Source organism: Oratosquilla oratoria, chromosome 13, assembly GCF_046742065.1.
Source record: "Oratosquilla oratoria isolate Oo_2021 chromosome 13, ASM4674206v1, whole genome shotgun sequence".
NCBI classification, from domain to species: Eukaryota; Metazoa; Arthropoda; class Malacostraca; order Stomatopoda; family Squillidae; genus Oratosquilla; species Oratosquilla oratoria.
The window spans coordinates 4,452,399-4,464,316 of NC_134789.1; the positions used below are offsets into that span (position 1 = coordinate 4,452,399).

The 11,918-nt window shown below is 36.0% G+C and overlaps 1 protein-coding gene across 5 annotated transcripts in view; it reads left to right on the forward strand.

The window, feature by feature from the left end:
- Positions 1-10,591, forward strand: part of LOC143032300 (uncharacterized) — a 179,766-nt gene extending 169,175 nt beyond the window's left edge. For 3 of the 5 annotated variants that reach the window (XM_076196789.1, XM_076196792.1, XM_076196790.1), the window contains 6 exons: positions 717-923; positions 1,374-1,585; positions 2,350-2,538; positions 4,392-4,578; positions 5,485-5,620; positions 7,213-10,591. In XM_076196789.1, the coding sequence (XP_076052904.1) occupies positions 717-923; positions 1,374-1,585; positions 2,350-2,538; positions 4,392-4,578; positions 5,485-5,620; positions 7,213-7,264 (983 nt within the window). In that variant the 3' untranslated portion in view covers positions 7,265-10,591. Of the gene's footprint in view, positions 1-716; positions 924-1,373; positions 1,586-2,349; positions 2,539-4,391; positions 4,579-5,484; positions 5,621-6,529 lie in introns of all 5 variants that reach the window. The other 2 variants (XM_076196791.1, XM_076196793.1) reach the window with 1 other exon arrangement.
- Positions 10,592-11,918: the final 1,327 nt, after the last annotated feature.

The following is an 11,918-nucleotide window of genomic DNA, read 5'->3' on the forward strand; positions in this document are numbered from 1 at the left end:
TTGAATTGAACTCGCTCCGGTAAACCTTTAACATGTTAAGTAACGTTAAATAGACAAACGTGTTCAAACGCATACGCATTACACACATGCGCGCGCATGCATACGATATTTTTTAAAGTTATTCCGTCCATTATTAAACCAGCTGAGATGGATTTCTACTGAGGCCCTCTGAGGGACGATGCAGTGTCTGTACCTCACTACGGTGGCTTAATCCTATTTGGTATGGTTTATGTATGGTGAGAATTTTTTTTTTTTTTTCTTTTTTTTAGGCATAGCTGTCGTTGTGAATGAAGGCTGAAATCAGTATAATCCGTTCGATTATACTGAATAGGTGCTAGCATATATATGCGACACTGACCTGTCGCACCTCTGATGTCCGCCGTTGTGGAGTAAGAGGGGTTGGAAACCCATGAAATTAATTTTGCACTTACCGGGGATGGAATCCTGGCCTTCCGAGGCAGGAACGTTACCCAATGTTTCACGCCGGCTGTCATATAGTAGAAATAATGAAAATTGTAATGATAATAATAGTGTTGATAATGATGATAATGGTAATAATTATAATGATAATAATTATATGTTTGTATGCTAAGAAAGTTATATATATATTTAGTGGAATATACCCAGTGTTACATAACACATATAGATATTCACTGGACGTTAGTATCCACGAAAAAACGTAGCCTATATATATTTACTCTTAACAATTCTTCTAGAATCCGACAAGACGGTGGTCGTAGTTCGAGATTCCGGCGAGTTCGGCTTCCGGATTCACGGTTCTCGTCCGGTGGTTGTCTCGGCCATCGAGTCGGACACTCCCGCCGAATTCTCGGGGCTCGAAGTAGGAGACATCATCCTCGCCATCAACGGCACCAACGTCCTCGACTCGTCGCATTCGGACGTGGTTCGCTTGGCACACGCAGGTAGGTAGTAGCACTCGCCAGGAGGCGCTCAGGCTGCTTCCGGAAGCGTCACCTTTGAACCAAGGTGCTCCAACTGCTGGACGAAATCATGGAACATTTCCTTTTTCTCTCTCTTTTAGATCACTACATATCTCGGTTGGTTGATTTGCCCACGTTCTTATTCTATTGTTTTCAGATATTCTTCAGTCTGCGTATCACTACCTTCATACACATTACTTACTGCAGTTTTCTCTTTCTTATATAATAAACCATCTCATCTTTGGTTGCCCCCTCATGATCACTCCACCCACCCCTGCCTTCCACACTTCTTTTACCAATCTTTCTTCACTTGTTCTTTCCATGTGTCCAAAACATCCCAATACTCTTTCATATATGAAATATATGGGGATATATTAAAGTGAATAATCAATTTTAACAGTTCCCCTTCCTTGGGGGGTGTTGGTATTCTAGGCTGCGACACATTGCGTCTGGAGGTTGCACGGACCTGTGACGTTCTCACTCCCCTTGTCACCACTGACCCAACACCCATCTGTGCTGGGTATCTTTATAAATTGGGTGGAGCTCACCACACATCGGGTTCAAGTGCAATTGAAAGGAAGTGGCATAGAAGATGGTTTGCACTGAAAAAGGACCACTGCCTGTATTACTACAAATCTGAAAACGTAAGTTTTGTAACCTGCAGGTCTTTAAGAGATTCTTTAAGAGGAACGATATGGCCAATGGCTGGAATGGGGTTTTCCCACAAATCCCTCATAAAGTATATTTAAGAATGTTGTTCTGGTTGTTCCCCTACTTTCATAGTAACCAGTGCTTCTGTCCTGGAGAGCGATATTGCACTGAAAAGGTGAATTCACAGAGATGGTACAGGAGAGATTTAGGTAGGGTAATAGAATATAATGATAATTGAAATTGATAGGGATCAGCATTCCTTTTTTAAGTGGAGACTGGTTGACAGTCATAAAATAATGCTGGGTGATATTGCTACATAGGGATGTTACCAAAGTCCCTAAAATCCTGCATGAAACATGGATTCAGTTGCCCATACCAGAGGGTTGTTATTCCCTTACTATTCTGTTCAGCTCAGAAACTTCTTCCACAGAGGGTTCAAAAGTTCTGCTAAGTTCTCTTGGTACTATGGTACACAGTACATAAACTTAGAGCAAGGTGAGGAGGCCCTACCCAGAACAATGTCAAGATCATTGTCTCTCAACCTGGTGTCATTAGACCCCAATGAGGCCACAGTCTCAAGTGGAGCCATGCATAATGTATTGAAGAATTAGATAAACTTATATGATTTTTTTTAGATATCCTACAAATTAGATATTCTATTTATCACTGCTTGATTTCAGGTCTTTCCAAAATGTTTCTAGTGATTCAGTGGAGATACTGGTTTTGTCTAAATATTTTATTTGCATCATTTTACTAGGAGCAGCATCCACTGGGCGCCATTCATCTCCTCGATTACAGCGTCCACGCCCTCCTGGATGTAGGTCGTCCTTTTGCCTTCAGTGTATCTAAGTATGGAGGTGTCACCCTCCATTTAGCAGCACACACCGATGACGCACGCAACCGCTGGGGGCAGATTCTCACACAGGCTGCTGCAGAAGCTGCACAGGTGATTAGTTTGTTTTGTTTTCCAACAGCATCCAAGGGATTAGAAAGGAAATCCTTGGACTATTTCTCTGAGAAGTGTAATATATTTTCATCCATTGTTTACCAATCTAGGCCACCTTTCTTTATACTTAAGACATAAACATTGTTTGAATTTAATTATGATAAAATGAATGATTGAATTTCCATGGGATATAGGCTGTGCATGGTGATGTGATGTAGTTAGCATGGAATTATCCCAGCTTTGCTACTGCTGAAGCTATTTCAGTCACCAATCTTTCACTATATACTTATACCATACTACTTTCTCTATGTATTTTCACCTGGGAGCTCATTTTCTGCATTCATAAGGGGTTAAGTGCAGTCAGGTAGATGTGTATATGTCTTCATGCATTCATAATTGTATGTCATTTAGAATTTAGCCAAATATCATGAATATAGTTTAGTTTTGTTTTCATTTATATATAAAGTACAGTTGTTCAAGTATTCACTGGCAAAACCTGGTTTTCTTGAATTGCTCAGATCTATGGGGTTCACTGAATTTTGGAACTCTCCAGTATTCAGATGAAAAGGTACAAAATATAGGAAATCCCAGATATCAGAAGTTATCCATTTTATATAACAAAAAGATTATTTCCCCTTATAAGGAAAGTAGCCAGCTAAAGCATACCCCCACCTTTCATTTATAATATGGAACCCATCCTGCACCAATTTGTTTTACCTTTTAAGCAGGTATGGATACAGAAGCCCTTGCCAATATCTATATATATATATATATATATATATATATATATATATGTATGTATATATATATATATATATATATATATATATATATGTATGTATATATATATATATATATATATATGTATATATATATTTATATATATATATATGTATATATATATATATATATAGCAGATTTTTAAATTTTAGATATTCCCAATAGAGGGTGTATTTGTTATTTATTTCATGCTAATTAAACAAAAAAAAATTATTTACAAAACAATGAAATTGTGTTGCCCTAGTCAGCTAAGATTAGATATAAAGATGTGTATTCAAGAATAGGCATTGTAGAACATTGAATTATTATTATTTTTTTTTTTTTATCCATCTTTTGTAAAAGGTGCCAGGTTTTATATATTTTTTTTCTTTCATTTTTTCAATGCTTAATTAGAATTTTATTTTTCTAAATACCATTCATAAATCATATTATCACTTCTTTGGGACTTTATATCTGAGATATCAGTTTCTTTCAATTGCTATGCATTATGGAACTATGAACTGATATGCACTCAAGAAAATTGCCATTCAAATCACTTTCAATGGTTGAGTAATGCTGCATTGCACAATATTTGTACACTTCCTTTGATTTATATCATATTTCAAAAGGTCTTTCATTTTATTCCATTCCCTTACCCCATTCTTGTTTTAATTCTTTCCTTAACTTCTATTTTTTTTTTTCATTTCTTCTGATTCTGATTTTCTTACTTCATCTATTTTTTTTTCTTCATCTGCTTCTTCTTTTTCTTATTCTGTCTCTTTTTTTCTTCATATTCTACCTCCTTTTATTTTTATTTTTCCTTTTCAATCACCAACTCCACTTTGAACTGTTTTTCTTCTTCCAACTCTAGTTCCTCATTGTTTTCTTCATTTTCTCTTTTCTCCATCTTCATCTCATTCCCCCTCCTTTTTTTCCATTTTCATTTTCTTTATCTTCAACTTTTTCTTCTTCTATTTCTTCTTCTTCCTCCTTTTTTTCATACATCCACATCGTCTTTTTTCCTCTTTCTCTTCTAGAGCTTCTTTTCTTTCTTTATGTTGCATCTAAAGGTTCTAATGAATGTTTTGCATCAGCGGGATGAGCTGCTGGAGATTTCAGCGCGACGAGTCCAGCTGGCCCCGAGTGCCATTGCCACCCCAGACTGCTTCGGCTTCATGTACAAGCTTGGAGCTCGCTGGCACCAATGGAAGAGACGTTATTGCGTGCTCAAGGATGCCTGTCTCTATCTCTACCATGATACAGATGCTTCACAAGCGATAGGTAATTTGGCTCTAACTAGTTGTTGAGTTGTAATTGCACACAGTGCTTTGGCTTATTCAGACAAAGGCTTTTGTTTTATTATGAGTAGTTCCACTTTGAACTGTTTTGTTTTTATGTGCATGCTGAATCATAGGATGTCTTTAGCACAGGCATGGTTTTTCAATTTTAAGGTATATTATGTGTATGTAGATGGAAAGAATGAGTGTATAAACATAATGATAATTTGTCTGTCCACTACACATGCATGGAAGCACACAGAGAGGATTTGTGGCACAGGCATTTTTTTCCACACTTAAGGTATTCCATCTATATGTAAAGTGATAGGACCTTTGATAGAAGCCTGTGAGACAGATATCAGAGAATCATTCCCCTGCCACTTGTCTTCAGATCCCATCAACACCCCTACCTCCATCTAGAAGTACAGCCCCTGGATTGTCTAACCACAAAATCTCTTTCTTTCTTCTCCATTTTTTCACATTATCATAAAGTGAGCTGACAACTGGCAGTTGCTCACCTTCCTTCTCCTACCAGCTGGTGATGTGGAAAGAACCCTGCACTAACACAGCACAGTCAACAATCCAATCTTTTTTTCCATTTGAGATTGATAGTGATCTTGGGCCTGGTCTAGAGGTTGAGGGTCAGGGCTGGTCCTGGAGATGGAGATTGAGGGTGTTGATGGACCTAGTAATGACTCCATGCAGATAATCTTTTACTGTGGTCTTATGGTTTCATTCAGCTGAGAGGTGCTCTCAGTCTATTAAGAATTAACCATAAATTGCAGATCTTTCCCACACAATTTGTCTGCTATTATTAATAAGTAGCAGTACAATGATTCTTGTATAATAAATGAAGGCAGATTGATTTGAAAAGATGATGTATTTACATGACCATATATGTCTATTTCAGGTGTGGTGCACTTGCACGGGTATCGGGTGCAAAGCACGAGTATCGGTGGTAAAAAACATGCCTTTGAACTCCTGCCACCAGAACCAAAGTTTCGCCATTTCTATTTCTACACTGAATCAGACAATGATAAGAAAAGGTAAGATGAATAGTTTGCAAAGAATTTGAATAAGTTGTTTAACAACCCACTGTATGGCTACAAACTTTTACTTATCATTCATCTCATTCAGATAGGTTTATGGATGACTGATAATAATACAGTAAGTATTTGTAGTGTGAGGAATTCTATGAGAGGTATTTACTTAAGAAGGTGAAAGTGAAGCACAAAGTAAGGAAGGTCAAGAGAAGCATGGATTTGAGGTATGGGTAGGTGTGTGACTAAGAATTTTGAAAAGTCATGTCTTGGAAGGAAGTGAAAAGGGTGATAAAAGGTGAGTTGGATAGAGAGGATAAGGTAAAGGAAGTATATGCACAATTGATCATGGAAAGTCATGCTGTGAGGGAGGGGTGAGCAGAGTATTTCAGGGAGTTGTCAAATGTCAAGGAAGAGAAGCTAGGAAAATAACTGTAACAGAGAATGATAAGGTTATAGAAGAGGATATATACAAGTAGCTTTAGAAAAAAAATGAAAACTGGAAAGGCACATGGATTGAATGGAAGTCATGAGGAATATCTATCAAAGGATGGAGTAGATATAATAGAGTTGATAGTAAGATTGTTCAATGTGTGTTTAAGGGAATGAAGTGCACTGGCTGATTACTTTGTAAAATTGTCATCATGGTGTAAGTAAATTAAATTTTACAAATCATGTGGAGAAAACTAAAAATTAACATTAATATATTCATACATACCAATATTCTTTCAGAATCATCTGGACTAAACATTTATATGATATACTGTAATTCTCTGTCATTTTCCTATATTTTTTCTTTTCTTTCTGTTCAATCAGCTTTGCCATGGGTCATGACTTTTCCTGCTGGTCTGATCTTCCACTCTGTCAAAATTCTTATAAAATATTTATAATAATTGTTTTTCCTTCTATTTTCAGGTGGTTGGCTGCTCTTGAATATTCAATTGATCGCTGGATCAAGATTGGTTGACAAGAAGTTAAATCTAGTTAATTGATATGTGTAAAACAACATCTATTTTTTTCCTGCAAGATTTTTTTAAACAAATATCAAAGACTTTCATTATTTGCAAGTTTGTGCTGTTGAAAAACAGTTTAGCAATGTGAATGGTATGGATAAGTCACAAGATAATTACAGTATTGCACTGTATTATAGTGAATCTGCTATGATACATAATTATGATGCTACTTCTTGGAGAGAGATACAGACTTTCAGGATGAAGTTAATGCACAGCTTCTGTTATTTTAATGGAAAAGTATTAATATTGCTTGCAAAATGTTTTTGAAATACAAACTGAAGACGAAAAGGAAAGGAAATTTAAATGAAACTGTCACCATGGAGTCAATCCTGTAAAAAAATAATTACAAGTCACAATAAAGAAATTGAAAATATACTTCAAATGAAACCATATACAGTACATTGATCTTTCAGATTCATCTGGACAGAACATTTGCACGATATGCTCTAATTTCCTTCTTCACCCTATAATTTTATCCCTTCTCAACCAGCTTTGCCATGTCTTTTGGTACGATCTTCCACTATATATCACATTTCTCCTTGGAAAAAGTTTAAGATAACTGTTTTCTTTTACTTTTATTTTCAGGTGGTTGGCAGCACTAGAATATTCAATTGATCGCTGGATCAAGATTGGTTGACTGGAACCTAAATCTAGCCAGTGGATAAATGTAAAACAACATCTATTTTTCCTGCAAACTTAGAAAATTAATGTTTTCAAAAGAAATATCAAAGAACCTCATAATATATGTACTGCTTGAGAAACAATTAAGCAAGGTGGAGGGCATGGTAAAGTCACAAAATGATTACTGTACTGCATAATACTGAATGTGCTATGATAAATTAATGTGCTAAGTTTTTGGAAAGAGATATTAAAGACTTTCAAAATGAAATTAGCACATGACTTTTGTTACTTTAACAATAATGCTTTAAAGTCTAAAAAGTTATGGAATAAATGATGATGTCCACATGAAGTTGTGCAGTGGTTTAGAAAGTAGCATTGAGCATTGTGTGACAAAAGAGTTGAATGTAGAGAAAATGCAAATAGTGTTAAACAAGAAATTAGTTTGTGGCAACACAACATACATGTCTTTCACCCACCTTTGTGAGTGCTGTTAACAATATCTAAGTGTGACTCATGGTGACGTGTTTGTGGTGATCAACTGAAGAGAGAGAGACACTGCCAGCCTATTATCAGTAAATAGATGCAAGTAGTGTTTCTACGAACATGTGTGCTTGTTTCTATCTTTCTACAATGTATATTATTTGTATAAAAGGAAACTATCATTACTGTGCAATAGATTTAAACTTTGCTTATTTTATGATTGTAATTGATCGAAAGAGGTCATTTCTACTTGATGCGGCTATTTTTGTCTGCAGCATTTGATTGTTGCCTTAACTGCAGGTATCACACAAATCCTTATTGTGCATTATTTATCAGCTTTGAAATTAGTTTTCCAATGTAGATATAATAATTCAGATTTTGTCATTAAAAATGAGAAATACATTCACATTTGGATGCCTAATTTATTCATACTTCTTCATTTTATGTGTGCTACCAGAACAGCATTATACCATTGTTTACTAACTCACTGTTCTCCCGTGGAATCACTAAGGAGCACAGCACAACCTTAATGAGTTCATGAAATGCCCAACTTAGATTATTTCTGAGTGTGGAAGTTGGTATGCAATGATGAACATATGTTGGACTGGTGAGAAGACCTTTTTCAACCTCTGCAGTTAGGGACAAAACAGCTGCAGTCCCTCCACTATGTATTAAGATGTGTGGGTATAGTCAGTTGTCTTGTGCTAAGTTGTCATAATGACAGTAAAGGTACACTTTATTACAGATTTTTGCATAATGATGATATTGAAAATTGTTACTAAATTCTTATTACATAAAAATCTTTTTTAGGTTTAAATTATTTATTTATTCTCATTTCAATAGTTGTTAGAATGTCTTGAAAATTAATTAAAAGACAAAGCCATTTTTGGTTGATTCTTAAAAATCTTCTTTCCCTCCTTGGAAGTCTTGTATTATTGCATTAAGTAGTTGTAATCCTCGTTGCAAATCTAGTGATAGCGTGTTTGTCTTATTCAAGGTTGTGCTCAAGTCAACTACAAAGTAAAAGAATCAGCACAAACTAGACATTTATCTCTTGTGTGTATTGGAGAATCATTGTATTGCACAAGCATAAACTGGTGTGTCTTTGGGTCTACTTGGGATCATTAGTAAAGATTAACAAAATCTATGGCGTGCCAATAGATTCAGATATAGATTGAAATCATAGAAATACCAAGCGCAAGAAAGCTTCATTGTAGCAAGACTTAAATTGCTTTGAGTTTAGATTCTAAAAGGTATCAGTCTAATACAATGTTTGATGGTTAATATAGAGCCCGCTTTGTCAATTTGAAGTATCTTTACCTACGGTGAATGTGAATTTTATTCATTTGAATGTGTTGTATTGTTGTTTTTCTAGACCAAGTTGAGCCTCATTCAATTTACTCTATTAGACTTCCTCAGAATTGTATAGAATTGTACTTTTGTACAGGCTTCCCTCCCAATCACAACCGCCTTCCTCAGTTCAGCATCTATTGCCACAGATCTGACATGTACAGCAAGTTTCTTATTCCACATTACATGGTTTAGATGCAAAGAAGTCCTGTTATAGTATTCTTAGTTAATCTTTTTTGTGTACTTTTGATTTTAGTGCATTCATAATTAGCATCATCTTTCTTTGATACTAAACAACTGACCTCAAATTATTCAAGATGTCCATGATTCATTAAGTTTTGATGGTACTATGCTGTTCATTTCATTTTGCAGGCTATGTACTGTTGTTCTTGTTATCTTTATTCCTTCACAAGGTTTTATGTACATATATTTGATATACCACTTTCATTTAAACTACTCTTTCTTCATGTGTATGTTTAATTTGGTACATAATCTTGCACCAAATCAAGTATGTCAGTTACCCGGTGTAACAAGGCATAAATGTCCTTTTGGATTGTAATATTCTAGTCTGTATGATTTATATTTTATGATCATAATCCTTTATATGCAGTACTCATAGTTACACTTTATATCAGGATCATAATTACTTTGTCTGAAATATTTTGATTATCACAACTATTTATTAAATAATTTTGGATTATTATTTATATATCATTACTATATTATCAGTACATTTGTTTGAATCACAGGACAGATCACAGTCTCAAGACACTGTGAGAAGAAAACCAACCTTTGTTTGACTAAATAAAATGTGGACCAGGAGTCTTTTTTATATAGAATTACCTTAAATTCCACCTATCATCCTCAGTTGCTACAGTCGCATTTAAGATATTTGTTATTCATTCCACAGTACACAGTTCAAATATGCACTTTTGATTTATTCATTATTTAAATTTTCTGACATATTAAATCCATCAGCTAGAAATAAGCAATGTATGTTAACAAGTGTTAGCAAAAACCTCATTTCACACAAAGTACATATACCATAAGCCCTTTCTCCCTAAGAAGAGTGGTAAAAAAGAAAAAATCTAAATACCAAGGGATTTTTCCCCCCATATAAGGGAAGTAGAAATCAGTAGGCATGTACCCCTTCCCACCCACGAGACCACCCATTCCACTCCCCTCCACCATGTTTTCTCTCCTCTCATCTTAGCTCCTCATGGATGAAGGGTCATCCCTGTCTCCCACTCACTGCACTGGGTCAGAAGCAATGCAGCAAGACACAATACATCCATAGCAAGGCCACTTCATTAATGACCCACCCTCTCTGCCCCCTCAAGTGGAAAATAGAGAAGACTGGGAGAAATCCCTTTATACTGCATCAAAATATGGAACTACCAACCCTGGAACAAAGAAGAGAAAGAGGAGATCTATTGACCATTAACAGAATCATGAAAAGCATGGGAATCCTTGGCAGAGAAGACTTATTAAAGTGGGATAAAAAAAAAAACAAGAGGACATGAAAAGAAGCTCAAAAAGGATAGTTACAGAAGAGATCTGGAACATATTGGACAAAACAATAGTGTGTGCAAAAACCATACAAGAATTTAAGAACAAACTAGATGCTGAGAAATACAAAGACAGGTCACTACGAGCATAGATCCCCTTCCCGTATAATACAACTAGGTAAATACATAACCACTCCCTACTCCCCATCCCCTCATGCTCAAAAACAAACCTATTTATCTATATACCAAGTACTTTTTTCCCCTTACAGAGGAGTAAAAAATAAAGTATCCACTCCCACCCATTTCAACCCCCCCCCAATTAAAAAAACAAACCCTAATAATATATATATATATATATATATATATGTACATATATATATGTATATATATTATATATATATATATATATATATATATATATATATATATATATATATATATATATGTGTGTGTGTGTGTACATTTATCAGGACAAAAATCCACTTCGGGAATTGACCCTTGACATCAAACACCACCAATTCCTGAATTGGGTTTATCTCCTAGGCCCAAACATTCTCACAAGTGGTGGTTGGCGAGTGTTGGATTAAGAGACCAAGGTGTATCAAGGCTTCTTTCCTCTTATAAGTGAGGTAGTCAAGGCACACCCCCACTCCCACCCATTCCACTTTAATCCACCATCAATTCCTTCTCTCCCACCTTAGTTCATCATGGACTAAAGGGATTAAAAAGTGTAATGAGAAATAAACATTTGGGAATGGATGTTAAGAGGAGATTGTATGAAGGAGTGATTGTGCCAACAGCACTGTATGGGGTAGAAACATGGAACATAGAGAGGAGGAGTTTGAATGTGTTTGAGATGAAATGCCTGAGAAGTATGGTAGGGGTTACTAGGCTGGATAGAGTGAGAAACAAGGAGCAGAGTGGGGGTGGAAAGGAAGTTGGGAGATAGGGTTGATGAAAGAGTATTGGGATGGTTTGGACCCATGGAAAGAATGAGTGAAGAAAAATTAGTAAAAGAAGTGTGGAAGGAGTGAAGATGAGAGGGCAACCAAGGATGAGATGGATGGATGTGGTAAAAGGGGTATTGGGAAAGGGAAATGTCTCTTGAAGACAAGATAGGGTGAAGTGGAGAATGGTTGTGTATGGATGATGGAAGGGAGTGGGGAGGGAGGGAGTATATTTTTTATGCAACCCAAAGGGGATTTCTCCCCATCTTCTCTTTTTCTGCATGAGGGGACAGAGAGGGGGGGTCACCAATTAAATGAAGCAGCCTTGCTGTACATGTGCTGTGTCTTGCTACATTGCCTCTAGGCCAGGGCAATGGGCGAGATG